At 33.5% G+C, this 24,005-nt stretch overlaps 1 protein-coding gene across 2 annotated transcripts in view; it reads right to left on the bottom strand.

The window, feature by feature from the left end:
* Positions 1-1,920: 1,920 nt before the first annotated feature.
* Atet (ABC transporter expressed in trachea) overlaps positions 1,921-24,005 on the bottom strand; it is a 54,983-nt gene continuing 32,898 nt past the window's right edge. For both annotated transcript variants that reach the window (XM_076118117.1, XM_076118116.1), the window contains exons 2-8: positions 18,892-19,076; positions 9,280-9,585; positions 8,211-8,785; positions 4,324-4,515; positions 3,603-4,001; positions 3,210-3,310; positions 1,921-3,085 (exon numbers count right to left, since the gene is read on the bottom strand). In XM_076118117.1, the coding sequence (XP_075974232.1) occupies positions 2,585-3,085; positions 3,210-3,310; positions 3,603-4,001; positions 4,324-4,515; positions 8,211-8,785; positions 9,280-9,585; positions 18,892-19,046 (2,229 nt within the window). In that variant the 5' untranslated portion in view covers positions 19,047-19,076 and the 3' untranslated portion in view covers positions 1,921-2,584. The remainder of the gene's footprint in view (positions 3,086-3,209; positions 3,311-3,602; positions 4,002-4,323; positions 4,516-8,210; positions 8,786-9,279; positions 9,586-18,891; positions 19,077-24,005) is intronic.

Genomic DNA, 24,005 nt, shown 5'->3' with positions numbered 1-24,005 from the left:
AGGGGCAACGGCAATACATATTTATGAAAATGTCTGCTTTCTAGCTATCGGTTTATGAGATACAGCCTGGAGACCCTTTGGATACGGAACCCTAAAAAACTGTCTGACTTTTGCGATTTCACGGCTAAGGCGCTATACGATTGTGATGACCGAGTGCCAAACAAACTTCCTATTTCCTAAAAACCGACCTCGAGGAATGAAGCAGTAGAAAATAATCATTTTTTAAGGAACTTAAACAAAGAAAAAAAACTGGTTTTCTAACTAAAACAATTTCGTAAGTAAGTAGGTTACGTATATTTAAACTGCAAACAAGCACTTTATAAATCCAATCATTAGAAAACAGCATCGGATATGAACCGGAAACTACCGAAAACCGTCTAATGCCGGTTATAAAATTTAACGTGAATGCATATCGCCTCTCCAATTCACACATTCACACGTACAGCTGTGAAAACCGATTAATTCGTAATTCAGATACGGTTCACTCGATTAGGACTGTATCGATTCATTAATATTATCGATTCGTTTGTACCAATGTGATTACGAATGCTCGGTTGTGAATGGGTAGGTATTTAGGATGTCTGAGCTAGGTTTATTTGTGGCTTAGTTTCAAAGGGGAATAGCTATGGTCTATGTATATCCTTATTTAGACATGGGATGGATTTAGGTTCCTATTATGAAGATCAGACATAGTTTAGTTAGCTTTCGCAATGGAAGATAAATGCTTTTATTGAGGGAAGAGTAGATTAAGATTGTGACTGGTTGTCATGGTTAATGAACTGGTTAATCAATCAAACTATTCAGAGCAAAAAGGTTATTAAAGCCCAGTTTCACGACTTTTGAATAACTGTCAGGTAGCTTACCCGACAAAAATGTATAGTAATTTTTTATAACAGATAGTTATTTTTAAACTGTGTTACTGGCTCTAAGAGTTAAGACTAGTTTTATAAGTACCTGCGATGATTGTGATAGATTAAGTTCAGCAGCATTAAAGATCAATTTTGTAAGCGTAAAAGGAATACAGAGTTGCTTTCACATAATTTAAAATTAGTATCTATGTACATTCGTATACCTTTCCTGAAGCAATAAACAGTGCTGGTTTGCGGGTTTTCGCTTCTGTTTGGCGAAAATAAACTCTGAAAAGAGTGACATCTGTAACAAAATTTTACAACAGAACATAACACAGCGAGGACAATATACATGACAAAGAATTTTTTTGTCCAAGCAACGCCATCTACTGACGATAATTAGCAACGTTTGCGGTACAACGAGGACATTTGGTTTAAATTTGTAACGGTAGATGGCGTTAGTAGTACTTTTCGTACTAAATACTCACTAGTATTTCATGGATTATTACAATTTTAAGGTGTTTCTTTTACTTGTTTGTCTTTTAAACGATAATGATTGATTATACAAATATAATAACCTACCGGACAGTGAGATCTCATTAAATAATGGAGGTACCCATGAGGCTTATAAAGGACAACTAAAATATTGTATTGTTGTTTGTTCAGTATTCGAATCTACGATATTAGGCACGGCGCTTATAGTAGCAAACCTACTGTTTCTTCTGTGATTAAAGAGAAAATGTGTGATAAAGTTTATCTTTTATCTCCAAGGAAACTCAAGAGGTTTTACTCAAAGTTTAGCAGCAGTTTGTGATGTGTATCTCTTTTGTATTATTTTAAGCAACTGAGCACGTTACCTGGTACTAAAATGTTCTAATGAAAAGATCCAACAACTACTTTTCACGCCTGAGTATCGAACTCAGGGCTTTGTCATTGGCATTAACAATTTCCAAATTGATTTCAGTGAGAACATTAGATAGCTTCCTTTATCTGCTTTCTCTCTGCCCGATTACTTTCTTGGCTTGGTTTTTTTTTAACATTAAAGGGTTATAAACAAAAAAAAACAACAGCATTTTATAAAAATCACAGTCGTTTATTTAATAATAAATACTGGTAATTAGGATAGACATAGAGATTTACGAAAAAATCTTTAGCGTAATGAAAGGTACTTTAAAATACTAATTAAATATCTAAGAATGTTGAGTACATACAAGTTTATATCGCCTACGCGTGATGTAAAATAACAATAACGTATGAAAAACACTAATTAAGGAACTTAAAACTTAAGTCATGGGCCCGATTTCCTATAAAACCTTAAACTAACCCCTATGGGTACGTATAAACAATCTATATTTAACCTGCGTACTAAAAAGCTAAAGTATTTCGAAAACTATTTTTTATTAATTATTATTATATACTACGAACTTGCTATCAGAATCCGTGATGATCAAAGTTTTGATAAAGAATCGGACTTAAGACCGTTGAGCTAATAATGCACCCCTATAAGTACATTCATAAAGCGTAGCTAGCCGTGATAACACTATGAAAACATACACTCTCTCACCGAGTCACCGACCAATCACACCAAGCTAAATACAAAACGTATTAGGAATGGTTTAAATAATATCCTTGTACACGCGAACTCCGAGGTACTCCGAACTAATCCGAACTCCGATTCCAAATCACGTAATGGAAAGAATATCGCCGACGAAGCTGATCGTTTTGTGCATGCGAACCTACTGCATCATCTTTAACTTGAACCTTAATACCAAGTAAGAGACTATCCTAATAAAGACGAAAAGGGCGCTGAGAGCTCCGACATCGATCCAGAAATTTGCCTTATCCATGGTCATTTCTTTCAAGAAAAGATTGGGATTCCTGAAGTGGCAGTAAGCTTCTGAACAATGCAGTTTTTCTCTGCCGAAACCGTAGACGGAGAGCATGGCGCCTTCGAAGCCGTACCTAACGTAGCTGAGGTACGTAAGCCATTGAAGATAGTTAGGAATTGCGTTGAAATTGACGAAGAAACCAGAGAAGAGGACCACCGGTATCGTGGTGACGGGGCCGAGGTAAACACCTGTTTCGATCTTCATTGCGGCGCCGATGAGAAGACCGAGTGACTGTGCCACTAGTGCAGTGAGTATGTTAATCGTTGTGAACATAAGCACTCGGTCTGTCTGCATCGGCTGGCCTGTCATGAAGTATACTATCATCACGTAGACCCCGCTAAACACGATCTGCGAAAAGAAAACACGTATGTTAGTCATTACTGTCAATTTATTTCAAGAAAGGTAGTGTGTCGAGACTGAAAGCTTGTACAATTATTAATAACAATAAATAAAAATAAAATATGTATTTTACCTGAAACGGTAGATCCGCCATAGTTTTTGCAAAGTAGAACGCTTTCAGTGAATACCAGTAGTTCAAGTGCTCTCTCACGAAAACGCTCATCTCTGTAGGGACTGAAACAAAGAACAAAATAAGTTAATTGTTTAGATCAGTCAACAAATTCTTTGAGAGAAATGTACTGAGACGTATAGACAAAAATTTTTAATTTCATATTGTTTTTTATTGGTTTCTGGATTCAGTTTTGCTAAAATTATGATCTTTTCTTCCGAAAAAATGCGTTTTCAAGGCTATTTAGGGTATAAATAGTGATTTGGTCGCTCAGGGGTCTAAACCACAGTTGTCCGTAACACATGTTGCTTAGACTTTCCTAAAACTCAAAAAGAAGGAAAAGATGTAAATACTCACATGTAAGAATAGTAGGCATCATAGCAGTAAACATAGTGAACATCACAGTGAAGAATATACATCCAGCGTTGCTCATCACCTTCGCAGCATCTCTCCCGATATCATAATACAGGAACCCGATCAGCAGCCCCACCACCGTATGAGAACAAAGTCGTAAGTGCGTCAACATTTGATCTCGCAAAATGCTCCTAAAAGTCCTCTTCAATAAGATCCAGAATTGCTTCCACCCGGAGGTCGGGAAGCCTGTCTTGATGGGCTTCTTAGTAAAGCTCTCGCTGGAGTCCAAGAGTGAGGTGGTGCAGGTCACTGGTGCTAAGTTTGTGGAGTTTGGTAAAGCGTTCTGCTTTTCAGGATTGAGGACTGGTTCGGACATGTCTATCACAGTGCAGGTTGGTTTATCTGAAACGAGAGACACGAATTTTAAAATTAAAACTTAATTATATTTAAACTAGTGTAGAGCAGATGCTTATAGCTATTCTTTCATTGACCAATACTTCTTTTTGATAGTAACGAATCGTTTACTTGGTTCAAGATATTGCAAAATAGCACCCAAGTGTGGAAAACTAGCGATAAGCCTCATGGAAATGGACCACGTAAATATTTGCACCGTGGGCGCATGGCTATTCTCTCTGTCGAATTTATTTGTACATTAGTATATAGATAGTTTTAATTGACCGTCAATTCCATAAAAACTATTAAAATAAATACATCTTATCCTTACCTATCACAATAGCAAGTGCCTCGGCCTTCTGCGCATTATTCTTGCTGGTCTGATTGTTATAGTTGACGTTCTGCGGCACAGAAGACGAGGATGATGACGAAGAAGACTGTCCCCTGCCGCAGTTGCCCTTGTTCACCGCCATCACCAGCTTGTGCACCCAATCACCGTGCTCTCCCGTCGCTACTTCCATTACTGAAAAGACCAAAGGAAATTTAAATTTGTTTGTTTTAAAAAAAAAGACAAATTTGAAGAAATTGCTATGGAGTGGGGTCTTTTACAAACATACAAACAACGGACACAAAGTACAACTAGACTCGAAACAACTATTTGTGGATCGACGATTTCCGAACGCAGTGGTAGCGGCGAGTGCCACGGAGGCAGTCAAATTAAGTGTGAATTTGATGGAAATGCTTAATATGGAGTTAAGATTAGGGAATCGGCTAAGTAATCTCCAGGCTGACCTTTGAAGTAATTGATGAAGTTAACGTTTTAAAGGTTAGGTCAGAGTTTGCAAGGATGTGATTATACACAGCGAAGACATTTGAGAGAAACCATATTTAGACGATTTTAACATTATAATATTCGTTCCAATATTTATTTGTTTCTGTCAATTATAGATGGTTTAATAAAACATTTAATTTAAATCTAGTCTTCTACATCCCCTAAAAAGTATTGTCAAAAGAATCAATACTCAAGTTAAAGGTAATAAACAAAAAGTGATCCTTCAAAAAATTACTCTTAAATCTCTATGAAATCCGTGCCTAAATAAACATTGAAATCCTTGACGAAGCCATTATGATTCCTTCATAAAGCACGTTTGACATTTACGAAACGGGAATCAATTTCCTTCAATCAAATGTTGGAGGGTTGACGATGACAGGCAGCCATACAAATCTTTCAATCATACAAATACGTATAAAATATAAACAGATATGTGTACGTACTCATGCATGAAATTCGTCACACCCACGGACCGTTTATATGGATGCTAGTGAAAATATATTCTAGTTTGTGCTATGTTTACTTTGGCGGAAAATTCCTAGTTTTGCATGGAATTCTTTTCCGTTTATCCTGACAATATTTCTTTAAAATTTCTTAACCGACAGCACAATTTGTACAAATTTAATCTTCTTTAAACAATTCTTGCATACAGGAACTTTGTTTACTTACTTTTTTTCTACATACGCTACTAACTACCTTTTTCAATATTAGAGTTTGTATTGCAGATCAGTTAGCGGTAAATTTTCTAATACGTACGTTTCTCTTATCCGTTTTTATTCGTCTTTCAAGAATACTCCTATAACTAAAATGGTCCCATATGTTATAACATGACGTCGTATACAATCTATTAACAAATCCAACCTTCACAGCCTTACAGTGACAAGGCCGCCCTACAATTACATGAGAACGTTATTTTTCCTTCTGCTTGTAACCTGCGGGTAATTTCCGCGAGTGTTCGGTGAAAAATAATTTACGTGTTTATGCTATTTTATTTAATACTTAGTAGTTTCTGCTGTAGCTAATATATTTAAGGAAGTTAAACGAGTAATTGTTTAATACATTTCTTAAGAGCATTTAAAGTCCCCAACCTGCATTAGGCCAGCGTGATGGACTCAAGTCCGAACCCATTTGTTCTTTCGGGAGGAGACCCTTGCCCGGCAGTAAGACAGTCACGGGCAAAATACTAGTATTCTGTATGTTCTAAACTATCGAGCAAATCGATCCATACAGTATTTTATGAGGGAAAGAGTAACAAACAACTATGCTCTTTACCAATTTTCGCCTCAATAGTAGTGAGATCATCATGAAATCATAAATTAAGTATTTATAAACATATGTAATTTTGAATAGTTTTCTCGATAATAATTGAGATAACTATTTAAAATTGCAAATGTGACATATTTGATGCTGTCATGCCTTCTTCCTATAGGGATAGGCAATGACGGTACTTGGTACGATCCTTACAAACTTCCTTTGCCAATTTACATCAATATTATAAAAGTATATCTGGAGCTTATCAACTGTGTCGCAAAATTCCCAGTCAGTGTCGTAATATTCCATTAAATTTTTATGTCTGCTGTATCATTGGGACTAAAAATAGAAGCGCCAAATACTTTCTCAGAATTACAGCAAGCGACAATGACTTGACAATCGAAGTTGATTACAAAATTGTACATACAAAATTATACATATTTTCAGGTATGGGAAGTAAAGCATTCATTTTCCATTTAGTAAGACAGCAGTATAAAAAACGAAACCCTCAATATTAAATGTTTACTAATAATAAGCATCAAAACTATTCTTTTAAAAACTAATCGAATTAATTATTTTTTCTCTAGTCATCTGTCGTAACTACCTAAAAAACCCGTGTAAAAATTGTACTGTCCCCGATAATTTTAGGCAACAGTTTCTTAAAGGGAATTGAGAAAATTTCGGAAAATCTTTCCATATGCAAGATATTAAAGACAGTAAAAGGCATATAATATTTTCTAAGTTGCTTGAAAACTAAGGATTAAATGGATGGTATGACCTTTACACCCACTAGTAGTGATCAAGACTAATCAACCTAGCCTAGATTGATACGTACCAATAAATTTTCAATCATTTTGTTTGCTACATCAATCATCTGTGGTATTTAAATGGAAGCAATTGGATCAACAAACAATTTGAACTCATTATTATCAATTTAGGTTTTTGGTGGCTATTGTGACTGACACAAACTATAATTTATTGTCTGATAGATGATTTTTAAAATATAAACTTATGGAAGAATAAGAAAAAATATATTTAAATCTATTGCCTCAGTGGTCGATAAGGTCAGCAAATGTCGATCATAAGAAGAAGAAAAGTAATAGATTCCTTAATTGCTGAAATACGGTCTACTGTATGGAAATATGCTAGCTATAGTTAAGTAATATGACATAGACACCCAAAAATATTTCTCTAAAACAAACATCAAACAACCAAAACCGTACAAACCGGCCTAACTCAGGAAAATGAAGTGTATGTTTAACCCTTCAAAGCAATGCGTGATGTTATTTAAACTACAACAATCAATACTCCAAATCAAGGCTTGAACAACTAAAGTTCAAGAATTAAGTAATACTTATATTTCTGACCTCATAATTTTATTTGCGACTCGCATGTTGGGAAGCAATAATATTATTTGTGGAACTGATGTAATCAATTTGGAAGTAACATAAATAGACGGGAGCTATAACGGTTACGATCACGATGGTTTACAGGATAAGGAACAAAACGATGGCTATGTTGATAAAGATTTAGTTAAAGATGTTTTAATAACGACTGGAGATAGAAATTAATACAATGTTGAAAAAGTGAAATTGGTTGACAAGAAAGTAAATACCTTTGCCTGCGAAATAACTTTAGAGTGTTATGGAGAATGAATATGGCATTAAATTTTTTCTAAATATCAAATATTGGTACAATAAGGCAACGACCATTAGTAGTATTTAATTGTAAACGAGCCCTAAACAGGGATTTTATTGAATGTACTCAGATGTTTACATTCTACAGATAATGAAGTAGGTAAAGTTTACTAACATTTCTTTTGATTGGATTCAGATGAGTGAAATTTCTTATAACCAGCTAATTACATCATTACCAATTACAAATACAGTACCAAACTATACTACATTATCACGAATTTTCAATATAACATCATTATTGAAAACGTTAGACGTTTAAATAAACAATGCCTGATTGATGTTACTTTAACAATAGAGTATTGATTCCACAGAACTGTGATTATAATACATTTATCATCATATTTTCAATCGATTGATACTCATGTTTGGATTTTCATTCACACTTTCAATGTAAACAAGCAATGTAATAAGAATAATATGTTTTTGTGTAAAACTCACCATAATCAGCAGGGTTGTGATAACTAGGGCAGTGAAGATTCATAGAAGACAGGAACGGAACTAAACCACTAACTCTTCCTTGATATATACATTGCCCGTCAGCCAATGTGTACAAAAAGTCAAACATTTCGAACAGCCTCGCGGACGGTTGATGTATGGTGCATATGATAGTTCTCCCGCCCCGAGCAAGCGATTTCAATAGCGATATACACTGGAAACACGATGAACTGTCGAGCCCTGATGTAGGCTCATCGAAGAACATTACAGGTGGGTTGTTAACTAACTCTAAAGCTATAGACAGCCGTTTCTTCTGACCGCCTGATAAGTTTATCGTCCTTGTGTCTCCTGCTTCTACGAGCCCCAACATTTCCAATATTTCATCTATGACGATCTTCTTGGCAGTGACTGTCATGTCTTTTCCTAGTTTAAGATTCGCTGATACGTTCATGGCTTCTCTGACGGTCAGATGGGGTAGCAGGCAGTCGTCCTGCATAATGTAACAGGAGAGTTTTCGGAACCGTCTAAGGTTTCTCTCTTTCCCGTTGATGAGGATCGATCCGCTAACATTGGACGTTCTGTAAGTAATAAAGAATATTGTTAAGGAATTTGATGTATTTTGGAGGATTTCCAAGTACATTTTTACTTCGTCAGATATTGGTGTAAATGTACTGTTTACAACATGTTCGGTAATGTGCGTGTTATGTTTTTAGTACGTTGTTGTGTACAGACTGTTCAGAGATATGAGATGATTCAGTTTTATCATCAGTTTCGTGTTAACATAACACTTTGAGGTCGCGCTTCATAGCGGATATTAAACAGATCAAAACAAATGTAGTTTTTTTATAGAGTACAAAATATTTTTTTATATTTTATTTTGTACAGTACAGTAACTTCACATTTTCTAGGTCAGCTTGTCTATCCTATATAATACTTATAATTAATACTAATAGAGGATCACTGAGATATCATTAACTAGGCAACGGATATTTATTAGTCTAACGGAACTTAAGAAATGTCCTACCTAAAGTGTTTTACTTGCTATATTAAGAATAAAAGATAATCAACTTACTTATATCCCGCTAATATGTTCATAAGAGTACTTTTCCCGGCACCAGAAGGCCCCATAATGGCAGTGAGTTCACCAGATCTAAATGTACCATTTATGCACTTGAGCAAAGCTTTGTAACCCCTCTTTCTTCCCTCGCTTACTGAGTATGATAAGTCTGAGAACTCGATGTCTACGGGAGGACGTTTGGGTAAGTGTGTGAGCGTGGCCATCGGCTTCTTCTGATCTCCGTACCCATTGGGTATTTTTGGAAGGCCTGTCATGGCCGCTGTGCCCGCACCACCGTTGCATAGATTTACTTGTGAGCCTCTGTAACAAGAAAACATGGGATATTAATTTCAGGAGCAAAACCCACTAATAAGGTTACGTATTTTTGCGTGAATTATACTTAAGACATTGGTCGTATTAACGTTTCCAATTTTTCTAGTATCGGAAAAACGAGTACTGACCACAAGTCTTATATCCAGTTAAATAAATCAATGACTAAATTTGTTCTAAAATAAGATTTGTTATTAAATATGAGTTACTAAAACCAAATAAAACTCTCTTTAGCATTTATAATGTAATAAAAAATACAGAAATCAAGCGGCATATGGGAATTTGATCCGATTTCGTAGAAAAAGAAACTTAATAAAGTAAGAAAGGAATAGAATTTTTTCTTTAGCCCTTGGGTTGTCTGATAACGTTTTTTCGCCAGCTGTGGCCGGCACTTTTTTCTATTAGAGAACTACCCGACTCTATTACGATATTTATAGCCCTTAGTACTAGTATGTATTACTGAGTGAGAAAAACGTAAGTAACTAGATAGGATATAAGGCTTTCCATAAAATTGAAATAGTTGATAGGTTTGGTAGGAAACATTTAGTTATTTCTTGTAATAGTTTCATGATACATATTTTAAGATAAAATATAGTTATTGAAAAATACGTTTTTCCATACATACATAAAGTCACGCCTTTTTTCCGTAGAGGAAGGCAGAGAGACCAGAAAATACACTTTTGTGAAAATATAAAACTTAGAACAATATAGAAGTATGTTTGTTTCGGCACATCAAATGACTTTATTGATGCAATAATGATCGTTATAAATCAGACACATATCTATATTTCCACTTCCTCCTATTTGAAACTAAAGCACTAATATCATCAAAGCAATATTGGGCTGCACATGTTGTGTTTAGTATTCAGATCTAGGTTGGACCACCCACAGCGGCGCAAGAATACACTACGCGGGGATTAGTCGCTTTTAAGACGTGACTAACTCTAGACTGGGAAGGAAATTAATATTGTAAAGCTATTACAACAATTATTTATAGGTAGTTAAAACTTTAAAAAATTTTAAAACCCAAGATAGCCGGCTGGTCGTGGGTTGATGGGTTTCATTACCACACGGAATAAATATTTCTGCAATCCACAAATAGTTGTTTCGGGTCTCTTATTTATTGTGTCTGTTTGTAATAGTCTCCGCGAAACCAGAGCGGTACTTAGCGCGAGAGATGTCTTTAAAAAAAGGAACACAGCATCAAAATTGTACGATTTGGATCGGAATTTTTAAGATGTTGTGTTTGACTAAAATCCCTATAATTTATTTAAGTGGCAATACTATTCGATTTTATCCACATTAGGTAATGTTATATCCAAAACATTAAGGACTACACCATAAATTGACTGACACTTAAGAACAAAAATTAATTACGTTTATGTTTATTTAAATACCCTGTAAGACCATTATAAAACAGTTAGCATAATTCTGTAGTGTCATGTCAGTCGCTCTGTCATTTACAACGCGCTGGCTACTTGCCAAGTTAGTGGTATTGGGAAACAGTTCAGAATTCAATTGCACTGTGTGTAAACGAAAGTATTATAGGCTCGGAATTTCAGATGGAATTAGTCAAGCGAAATATGGAGATGAACTTTGTATTCATTTTACAATTGCAACGTTTATTATGCTTCAAATTGTTTATTGTAAATGGTGTGGCCTAATTCCGGTTCCTTTGACTTATAAAGAAAATCTTTTTCTCTTCCATGCTATGAATTCCGTATGGTTAAGAATTAGCACAGAAGAAAATAATTAAAAAGGCTTGAAATGTATAATATATTTATATTTATTGAGATAAACTCAATTTATATTAAGTCAAAAATATTATAGATGACGCACATCAAATAAAGCGCATAAAAAAACATAAACCTCCAATTATTAAAAAAGTAGTCCGAAAAATAAGTATATTTAAACATTATACTTTAAACTGATGCTGTAGTATAAAAAGCAATACCTTTCACACAAGAAGTGAACCATCTTTCAATCCTTCGGACACTTCACAATATATTTTTTATCGAAATATATCACCAAAAAATCAGTCTTTACTCTCTCAAAGTTGAGAGCAAACTGAGTAAATTAATCATTTATATATTACGACAAAAACTGACATGATGCCCTCACAAACCGTTATCGTAAATAGGTCGGATGATATGAATATTTTGCGGAAACTATTTCAAGGGCGATCGCTCCATTTTTGTAATGGACGGCTTCATTCAATTACACTTAGCCTGGATAAACTTTCGTGTATCAATTTCAAGGAAAATATTTACAAGCACTTCGAGAAGGCTTCATCAGACTATCGATTGATGTAATGTCTCTATTTCTTCTTTAAGGAGAGAAAATTTTAAGATATTTTTTTTTTAAACACTACGAAAAAAAAATATAACGCGATTTCTCTTAACTGTTCTTTGGAGATTTCCGAAAAGACGCGTAAACACTTTCTTTCTTTCTTTTGGATTTCTGGCTTCCACGTATTTCCAGTCAAGACTACCGAATTAGAACGGCTTGCCAAAAGGGTTAAAAATAACATAACAGAATAAAACCACATGTCCTTAAAGTCAAAAACATTCAACTCCATTTCATTAACCGGTAACCCAGCTAATATCTGACCGCGTTTTACTCAAGGTATTTCAATCACAAAATCAACTGAGCTGTAAATCCTTCACGAAATATTTGTCAGCGAAAAACTTTTGACAAAGGAGAGGTATGTCAGAGAAAGGTCAAATGAAATTCTAGATCCTAACCTTTATTTCATGTAAATTGGAGTTCAGGACAGGCATGTGAATGTTTCAGACAGACTAAAGTTCCACCTGTGTCGTATGATTTAGGTAAGAATTTAATATGTCAGATTGTCTCTCAAAATAAAATTACTCATACATAATATGAGTAATTTTATTTTGATAGTACAATAGATCATTTTCAAGTATTTACAGTCAGAGAGACTAAAATATGTTTTAGTGGTAGCCTATAAAAATATGCTTGATAAATAATACATTTTAGCAGAAGAATTTAAATTTGTTATATATGGTGAACTCATATAACTAAAACTTATTATTCGGGGACATAAAGAAGTTTATCATATGGAGCAATTTAGTGTAAATAATGATAATCACAATAGCAGTACAGATTTGGATACTGTTTATGAATTCGTAAGTAAAGTTTAGAAGAGTTAAGTTTTAAGATTCAGTAAAGCGACATTAAATATTTAGAACGCCGGAACATTGCTCATCATTTACAGCTATTTCTAGAGGCTAGAGTCCATTCATATTTATGTTTCAGTAAGCCTGCCTGTTAGATAATCTAACCTGAATAAAAACATGTTTTTGACAAGTTTTTCCGCATTATCTTCAAGAAAGTATTAAAGCAGGTCATATTGTGAATCTAATTTCCAAATAATTTTTTCTAAGTAACGGACACATGGAAAAGATAATATAAACGTATTTTTTTTGTTTGTGCAATGTAGTTGATGACGTCAAAGAAGACTTTCAACATACATCTGAATACAGCATCCGGCGTCAAACCCGTTACATAATGCTAATGAACCTATAGTCACGTGGTTTCACACTTGATCTTTTTTTTTACTTATTTACAGCTATATTGAGGTTGGTATAAATGTTATTACGTTATCTTCGAAACTGTTAGGATTTGCTTAAATTGTATCTCAGAGATTTCCTAGGTTTTAGCAAGTCTTGAATTTTACTTCTAACAATAAGCAGTAATTTTCAAAAATTCTATTCTTTTCAAGGTAAAATAAACTTTTTCGCAGACAATTATGTACTTGAAAATATGCACACCTAAATAATAAATTTCAATTCAAGCCTGAAATGTAGCAACGAGTTTTACATAAAGTTAAAAAAGCCTACGCAATGAGATTACCTTTTTAAATTAGCGCGGAAGAGAGCATGAAATATGTTGGTCCGAGTGACTTTTATTGTAGCACCAGAAATTTAATACAGGCTAAAGTCTTTGAGAGACTTTAACACTAACGTTAGATAGTACAAATATAGGAGGGAAAAATAAGAATGAAATGATCATAAATATCACAAGATTAATTGCTCAATAGAGAAAGTTAATACTTGTTTTTTTTTAAACTGGAATCCTCATAGCAAATTATGTAACACTAATACAATTGCTATAGTATACTATACTACAGAAATTGTTCTAGCAATATATATAGCGTAACTACGCTAAATAGTATATATTTGGGATAAACCAGAAACAATGTACTTCGCGGTAAATTCCCTTATTTTAAACAAAACCATGTTTCCAGGAATAATATTAGTAATCTTATTTCTAACAAGCCCAACGAGTTAGAAACCAAGCACAATAACATTTTCATTGTAACAGAGGTTGTTATCGTTATCCTTGAAACTATATCCGCGGCGTCATACAAAATTAACGAACTAAGTAATGGAAGGGACAAAGGCATCGTTTGAACAAACAGGGCCGCGCCTAAACTACCCCTAAAGCCTTGTATAGAACGTGCTTCATTTGACACTAACCTTGCGGATAAAAAAATAGCTAAGTATAACATTATAGACAGCCGAGAAACTCGATTCAAGTTGCTTGACTTATTACTATACATTTAAATACTAGTATTGGAAACATAATTTAAATTTGAGATTTGGATTTCTTATCTTATTTTCCTTACGTTGATTTAAATTACTCGTTACATCTCGAGTGACATTGATGTAATGGGACATATAACATTGAAGGTGGAGCAAAAGAAATAATTTCCTGCTCAAATTAGCTGCAAATTTGAACGTGTAATTTAAAAATGTTCAACTCGTGAACAAAGATATATAAATATGCTCTAGAATCTTAGTTTGTTTTCAGTTAAATGAAACAAATACTGCAGCAGTTTTCTGTTAAATAATCAGAAGACCAAACTAAGAATACTCGCAAGCTTGTACAATCTTTAATAATGTTTACTCTGCACGTTGTTCATGAAATATAAACGGGATTGTGGATAGGAAGAGAATTGGAGCCGGAGTTTCAAGAAACTGGGAAATGTAAAGCCTAAGATCGAACAACAAAGGAAATTTAAGGTCTACTAAGGATAAAGAGATAGATAAAAATGCTATAGTTGTGTTCCTCCTTTCATCTTTAATATTATTTGGCGAGTATTTTCCTTTGAATACAAAAATTGGTTGGTTAAAAAGTATTTTGTTATAAATAAACAGATTTCGAAAAGGAAATGCGTGGAGTTTCATATTTGTTGGGTTATATAGAGATATATTATATAGTAGTATTATATAGACTAGACATTTTAAATCTTTGCTTTTTTGAAAAAAAAACGAGGATTTTTCCATATACATAAATTATGAATGCAAAGCAGAAACATGCCAGAAACGTCAGATAAAAATCTGTAAAAAGGGTTTAAGAGTTTTAAATGTATCTATATTCACCCTAACTTACGTATTGTACAGTACATTTTACTCTTGGCCTTAAATTAAGATATATTTTAATACCTAAAAGTAGACTATCACTGTGTAGATACAACCTTTTCCTACTAAGTTTAACATAACAAGCAGTTTCAAACACAATTTCTCGAACACTATTCTACCACCCACGAAAACTTCACAAGTGGTTCTACAAGATTAAAACAGAGGCATGTCAAGCACGGATTTATTTACGTAACTTAGCTAAAGAAGCCACCAAAGTGGTTCTTGAGACCGAGTGACTCAGATTTACAGGTTACAAGCTAGAAATAAAATATACAAACGTAAGGATCACTTTGCTTACATTTTATTTAAAGCTTAGAAAATACAACGTTTTGTGGTGTAAATAAGAATTTAGTTAGCAAAAGCTGAAAACTGTTTTAAAAATAACTAACCAGCTTCGCTTGCATTACATGTTGATTTTTGTATTTCAGCTGCATAAGATTTTAAGATGTTATTATGTATCTGGCCGAATCTTTAACTACCTCCACCCACATACTAATATCAGCAGTTTAGCTGTGAAAGGGTGACAGACAGATAGACACACTTTCGTACATTTCTATATACTCTATTTGCATAAAGGCTGACAACTGTTTTTTAAGAGATAATATTAAAAATGTAAAGCTGCTAAATTTGAATTTTATGCAGGCTTTGTTTTAACAAATTAATTTAATCTCTGTTGTTTGTATAATAAAGTTTTAATAGCGAGAACGTGCACATAATTACCATGTGGTGGTGAAAAGGGTCAAACTGTGGAACACGTAACAGTATAAACTATGCTTGATGTTTTAAGCTTCATAAACTTGTTGTACAAAATATATCTACGTATCTTTCCTTTCTATGTGTCAACAGTAAAACAATGCTTTCGCAAGAATTATGTCATAGAAAACAATGAACAGAGTGTTTGGCAGACGCTTGTCTAAACGTTAGTTCTTCAACTTTCCTAAAAACTGCAGTTCATACATAAGATTAGGCATATAATTTCAAAGCGTAAATACAAAACTATAAACACAGCGTAAGTGCAAAAAAAGCACAATTTTAAGATTTAGAGTAACATATCTTTAAAATAGTGAGTTCTAATTTATGGTACGAATGTGAACTAAACCGACGTTGGCAAAAAAACCACACCTTGTTGGTTGCACTCCATATTTTTCGCAATAATTAATGAATGCACAGTTGTTTAATCATAACTGAAGATTTTGGCGTCTGTCCAAATATGGGTCTAGCCAAGTGTGCGACGTTGAGAGTACCGTCCTTCATCATGTCTGTTTCACGTTCGCTTTCGTGAAGGAAAACGTGAAATTAGGACTGAAATCTGTATCCCGTGAAATCTACGACATTTACGTAATATTCAGCTTTTTAATTTGAGAGTTTTTATTTTTGGAGGTAGGTGTTGAAATGTTCTAGTTTTGTCGTTTTATCTTCTTATGTTGTTTGGAGATTGATATAATATGGTTTTGCTATCAATCTAGATGATAGGTGTACCTTTTTTTGTCATAATCTAGATGATTTCAGGGTTTATATAGTTTTGAGCTAATGCTATAGATTATTTTAATTTCGATTTATACTTAGTTCAACAATAAATTCTAGATAATTAAGTTACTTAGATAGGTACCTAAAACGTGTTAATTATTGTTTTTGCTTACTAATACTTCCTTAAAATCCAGACTGAAAAAACATAAAACCTAGCTAATATAGTTATAAAGCCACAATCCGGGACCATTGAATAACTTTGAACGAACCCTCATAAACTCGCCTTGAACTTATGGCTGACCCAAAAAAACATGACTACGGCAACCGACACTCTTTTATTCATAGATGTTAATAACATACATAGATGTATGACAACTGAATGAGAGAAAAAACAGTTAAGCTTATTTCCATTGCTTTTTTAGGTGGCAACAAAAAATCTTGATGTTGTTAAGAAATAATATGTTTTGTGTAATATACCCGAAGGTAAAGTACGATAGCTTATTATTTAATTTGGAGGAATTTTGTAGCCAGAACATTAAATTGGAGTCCTTGTTAGTACATCATTATCACGCTAAATAAGATTGTAGTTCTAGGTTCCTAACCAATAGAAAACCTAAGCTAATAGAAAACCCAATAAAAATTGACCTCATAACTTAGTTTCTCTATAATCAGAACATTCATAGAAACCTGAATGTGTTACAAGAAAAGACAACAGATAATCAATTACTGGAAATAGACCGCAAACAGGACAACATCATGAAGTTAAAGAATCCCTAGAAAACATATTTCTTCATCTTCAATATCTAACTTAATATACACTGGCCATATTCTCATTTTATTCGGCAACAAAGTTATGCGTAACCTGAAATTTGTTTTGGTCCTCCCAGACTACTGGGATTAGCATTCTCGGAGCGAAGGTCCCAAAGGTCAGGTTATATGTTTGGTGAATTATATCATCGGACTACCCAAGTTTTTGTGGAAATATTTTTTGTTACAGAAGTAAAAAGGTATACTTGATGATAGATACGTAGAAATAAATGGAAGGTTCGAGAATGTTGGAACGAAACATTGTTTTGAGGGTGACAACAAGATATCGATTTTCAAATCAGAAATAGGTTCAACTAATTTTTTATGTAGTAGCTGTAGTCCTATAACTTCGTAGAATGCCTGGTGGAAGAATTCAAGATTTAGAACATCAGTGACCCGCAACTGATAGTGGAACAGCTGATACGGCTACTTAATTTTAAAAGTTTAAAGAGATATTAATTTTAATCTAGATAAATCGTACATGCCAGGGCCCTCTTCTTCGTTGTTGAGTACAAGCTAGGTACTCATAGTTTTATTCATATATAACCCAAAACATTGAATATTTTTCTACGTGGATGTAAAATATCTCCTCCCTGAACTCTACATCCAACTTTTCCTAGGTATATGTATTGATCAATATCAGACTTACACATTACAGTATGACGTGTATCAACAAAAACTTAGTTATAGGAATAATAAGACGTAACAATATAAGCAAAAACTCGTTCGTGCGTCAATGTCTATAAATATTTTAATTGGTTTGTACTTATGTAATAATATTTATTTCTCACCATTAGTACATATTTAGAAGTTTAGTTATTTGCTATAGAAATGTGTGTATTAAATTAAATGGCAAGGTTATATGAAGTCTCTGGTAATTGAGGATTTTTTCTTAATCTTAAACTCTTTAAACACCCTCTGTTGGATACCGTATTGAACTAGTGTTTTTCTTTTGTAATCTACAGACTACACTTTTACCTAATTAACCCTATCATAGAGATATAATATATAACGCTCATTACCTCCTTTTACATCAAAAAAACTAATTTTCTTATCTATTAATGCAAATTCAATTCTAAATTTTTGTATTGTCTTCTTATCTTCTCGATTTAAATCTTACATGTTGATTTAAATAATACCATTATCTTGATTTAAATCTATCTCTTATATCTAATAATGTATTTTTATAAGTACGTATTTAGATGTATATAAGTATGCTTATCAGTTACTAGCTGACCCGCGCAACTTCGCTTGCGCCACATAAGGGAGAATGGGTCATATTTTCCCCCATTTTTGTAACATTTTTTACTGGTACTCTGCTTCTATTGGTCGTAGCGTGATGTTATATAGCCTATAGGCTTCCTCAATAAATAGGCTACCCAACAGTAAGATTTTTTTAATTCGCTTAGGTAATTCCGGAGATTGGCGCGTTCAAACAAACAAACTCTTCAGCTTTATAATATTAGTATAGATTTGATTTCCATAGTTTGCTCTGCTTAGTTTGAGATCTAATGACCGTGTGTGAGTTGTCCTATAATATTTATTTATATTTATTTTATAAATTTAGTTAACTTACCCCAAAACTTGTCCATTATTGAGCTGCTCAGAATAAGGCGGAGACTTGACTTGTGCGAAGGTAACCTTGTCGTTGAGTTCCCCTCGGCTGCCGCGCCCCATCAGCGGCAGGTGGATCTGAGTGCCCTTCGACTCCATCTTTAGGCCTGACGTCATCGCTGCATTGACATCGTGTGGTATGGGGCCCTGGAAAGATGAAAATAATTTGGTCAGGTTAAAATAGTCTAAGGACAAAGGAAAAATAGTTAACACCAGCTCTTTCAGTCTTCTCACCAGTAACAACTTCTAACATTTGAGAAAAAATAAATGATAATTTCAATTTTCACAAACAAATGAAAATAGGAAATGCAATGCCAAAGGATAGATGGATCTCATTTCAGTAGTAGAACGATACACTTAAGCATGCTAGCTACTAGTAAAACCATACTTAGCGGTACATACTTTTCGTTCCCTAAATATGACTATAAAAGACCAACAATTTCTACTTCTTAGTGTAAAGTTCATTCATTTACAAAAGTCTGTCTACAGACACGCGACGACTTGCATATGACAGCTACATCACTTGCACAAAACATATTACTTCAGACAACGACATAAACAAACCATTTATTACACTCCGAACATCCATTTAGATTAATTTCAAGATTAATGTCTTGATAAACAATGCCTTTGACTTCTAATGGCTGTAGTTCTGCATTACAAAGGTCATCTATGATCATACTTATCTGGTACAAAAAAGTATATTAAAATCTTCCAGTTATTTTTAAACGAACAAAAACTTGGTGTTTGAAGGTTAATTTAATAATAACTTTAGAGTTAATTCTTGCTGCTTTTTTTCCTTCAGTTATTTTAATGAAACATACATATATATTTTCCTTTGGTTACATCTATGGGAAAAGGTGTAATTTTATGTGCGTCCATATGTATCTATATACATGTATATTTATTTGTTATTTCGCTATAAGATAGTTTACTAGGATAGTCAGTATAATTACCTAAACTGGCAGATAGAAAATGAATAACAATTTTAATTTCATGTAATTAAATGTTGAATGCTGTCACTCTCCTAAATGGCTTTTACCCTCGGCCAGTAGCTTTCTTACTACTATCACTATTCAAGATAAATAATTAAACATTTCATATACGCTTCAATTTCTATGCCTACTCTTATTAACATTAACTCGTTCAAAGACAGTCCCCACTTTTTGTCAAATAATGTCAAGTATGTAGAATACTTAACAAAAAGTGTATACTGTCCTCGAAAGGCTTAAAACAAAAACAAACAAAAAATAACAAAACTAACTTGTTAGTTCTAAGACTTGGCAAATGAGATGCAACTTTTTGCAACTCACTTAAAGAAACGTGTCTTGAAACACTAAACAATCTTGGATTTCATTTGCACTGTTTTCTTCAGTGTAGAAGTTTTTGTTTGGAGTGAGACTTACAATGATAAATGAAGTGACAGCTTGGAGATAGACGGATTGATTTATAAAGAGTAATCAGAAGAAAGCATTGCAGATAATGTTATAGCAAAAACAGTATCAAATTATGGGGAGAAATTCCAAAGCTTTGGCATTCTATCATGATTCAGGCAATCATGTCTGAAAAAGTATCTATCTATGTAATAAAAGCGAGGTTACCTTTAACATTAATAAATACATATTCAGTACAGTTAAAAAGAATAACGAATACCATTAAATCAATTCATACTTAATATAGGAGCGAATCAAACAAACGTAGCCTTATACACAAATATAAAATGTATCTATGCATGTTATAAAATCGAGGTTACCTATAACTTAATAAACACATTTTCCAGTCAAATTAAACGAAATAGTAGCAAGTCAACTCATATTTTAAAAGATAGGAGCAAATCAAACAAACGCAGCCTTATTTCCTAAAACTGATGATGCACCAAATACTGAAGAATCAATTCAACTATAAAAGTCAAGGTTGCTCGAACAAACAGCGAAATGATCGTCACAAAAAGATTTCACGAGGAAACTCAACGAGGCTCGTGTCGAGACGACAAAAGCCTTCGACGTGACGAAGATTGATTAATAGTCGAACTGTCTAGTTGTATAGATGCTGTGGATGCCTGATAGAATTGTGGAAAGATGGAGTAAAAAAGTATGCTGAATGGATAGAACAATAATTTAATTTATTCGGAACATTTTCAATGTAAAAGACATTTTTTATTTAAAGCTTTCCGATGTATGTAGATTAATGAGGATTGTGAATTTTGACACGTGTTAAGGAAGTCATCTAGGTATAAAATGTATCTACTATTTTCTAATCCCGTGATAATATTATAGATGGTATATGATGACAAGTTTGAATTATGTGGAACAAAAGAGCCGACTTACATAACTTATATAAAAAGTAAGGCACAGCCTAGATCACCATTATCCAAAAATATATTGACAGGAACTTGATTAAAAGTCTCTTGAAAAGCCATCGTATACACTACTTTTCTTTCAAGGACAGAAGCAAAATCAAATGAATATACAATTTCTAAAGGGCACATCAATCATTGCAAACACATAACACATGTGCCCTTTTAGAAATTGCAAAGTCCAATATTTGAAACTGCTTAATCTATATGCAGATATAGATAGTCTTGTAGGTGTTACAATAGAGGTTTCAGTGACGTCAGAGGAGAATCAACATGGAAATCGTGGGTGTCGTGTTTGCGTTTATGTTTATCTAGTAATGGATTAATGTCTTTTTGTTTGTACTTATCTGTATTATGACGAAGAATATTGTTCTTACACTTGCAAGAAGTGAATAAGTGAATTAAAAATATAGTCCGCGTTTCTTCTTTAATTTAAATTAAGCAATTCTCCAGAATGTCACAATAAAGTTTTCCTCTGTGACTGTAATGTGATCGGAAGTGTAACTGATTGCTGATCATGAAGTCGCGGGTTCAATTCCCGGTATATGGAAAAGGAGATTTACATTGTAAGTGGGGAAACGTGAGTGTATTTTCAGTACATCTCTGCCTAAGCCCTCGTATATAACATGTACATTATTATGTATATATGTCGTTTCCTTTGTCACAACAATAAGGTTTTCTTTATTTGATTGTATTAGCTAAAACAGAACTTATTTATAACTCTCCAAGATTCCAGGCTTTCAGTTCAAATGTCAATTTATTTTCGTATCCCAAGGTTTAGAAGCCCTGAAAACAACGAACAATCTCAGACCAAAACACGACTATTCAATTTCAATCAAGAACTAAGATTGTTGTTTGTATTTATATTTAGAAATCACGTTGTATTTATTGTTTTGGTTATAATAAACCGAATGAAACCCGTGACTATTTCTTTAGACTGATATTTTCCAGGTAAGGAGAAATTTCTTTGTACTAGAGAGCCGGGTATCAGTAGGTACTGTTAGCTTTATTGCCTTTCATAAAAAAAAATCAGGCTCAGTTTGACAAATAATTTTATTTGAATAATGATTCGAATTCTATAGTAGTTCTCTGCTTACCCTTATGGTAAGACAGTGTAATTTTATGTATACATGTGGAAGTAAGCGTCATTCAAATAAATGAACTTAATCTACGCCCATCAAGATATTTCTATATAAACAAATAGTATAGTAGTTTATAGTAGTAGTTTTTCTAGTTAGTATAAAGATATTCTCAAGAGCTAGCCCTTTCATAATGAAACACCTACGCCTGCCCGTCTTGAAGCTATTTCTGTCCTGGCATACGAAAATATGGCACCGCAATCTATTTTAGACGAGGCAAGAAATTTGAATATTTTTATACGAGAATACATATTTATGTATTTAAAATGTACATAATTTATATTTTGTCTTTAAGGTTGTATGCGTTATTTTGGTCGTACTCAGTCGTACGCCTCCACAAAGGAAAGGAAATTAAAACAGACCATTGTACAGAATGCTACTGATAATATAATAGTATTAAGATATTAGAATTGGCTTTCAAAATGGTTTAATAGCAAACTGGATACACAACTGCTTTTAAAAATAAAAAGAACCATTTTCACGTGCAAAATAAAGTAATAGTTTAAACAAGGATTTGATTTAAACTCCCGCTCAACACTATTAGTTTATTAGAGACCAATATTTGACTTCTCTATTCAGCTGTTGTATTCGCCTACACATTATACTAACTTCCAAATTCCGGTCATCAAGACCCAGTCGTTAGTGAACAAATGTATGGGTTCCAACAAAATTCCGAAATACTCGGAAATTTCGTAGGTTTTCGTAGAATATTAATTAGTTTTCCAACTATCTGTGTAGGAAGTGGCTATATTTTACAGCCATAAGTTTCTGGGCTATTGTTCGTGAATGATTCATAGAAAATCCGTTTAAACGACACTGGGTAGGTGGAACTCACCTAATATCGTAAACAATTAAGCTTGTACAGTGTTTCATCCCCAATTTCGTTCACTTAAAGTTAATTTTGACTCTGCCAGGGTGGTGGACTTAAGGCCTAAACTGTACTTCTTTGAAGAGAATACCCTTGTTGAGTAGTGGGATTGTCATGAGTTAAAAGAAAAAAGATTATTAAGAAAAAAGGAAAGTAGCAATACACGTTTGAAATACGCATATTAAGCTAACTCCAAGCGAAATTCCATCAAAATTGTTATAGCGGTTTGCCCGTAAAAGTGTACAACACAGACAAAGTTTTGCATAAACAATGATAAGGATGAGTTTGATATCGCTAATTGAAATGGTAACTATAGGTATTGGTATCTGAATATCTGAAAGGCATAGATCTTTGACCAGTGATATCTATGTTTGTAGCGCAGGTGTACGGATATGTATTATAAGTGATAATTGCTGGCAATCTTTTGTATTACTCTTTGTAATATAAAAGATTGCCATCTTCTATATTGAGCATATAATATAGAAGATATGACAGATCATAGGGATAAGGGTTTATTTATGTTTACTTCACTACTGACTGCAACAGTTATGTGTTTTGAAAAAGTCACATACCTATAAAAAGTCATATTTCTATGTATCGCGTAAGTAAGATTGTATTGTGGTTACGAAAACATGGTTGCGTTTTTTTAGGAGTTTGCATTGGATTTGAGAGTTAGAATTCGTTTATACCCAAGTATATGTGTACTTATCGTG

The sequence above is a fragment of the Anticarsia gemmatalis genome, chromosome 9 (assembly GCF_050436995.1).
Source record: "Anticarsia gemmatalis isolate Benzon Research Colony breed Stoneville strain chromosome 9, ilAntGemm2 primary, whole genome shotgun sequence".
Taxonomy (NCBI): Eukaryota; Metazoa; Arthropoda; class Insecta; order Lepidoptera; family Erebidae; genus Anticarsia; species Anticarsia gemmatalis.
The sequence above is the reverse complement of the archived record's forward strand: the minus strand, read 5'-3'. Positions and strand labels throughout refer to the sequence as shown.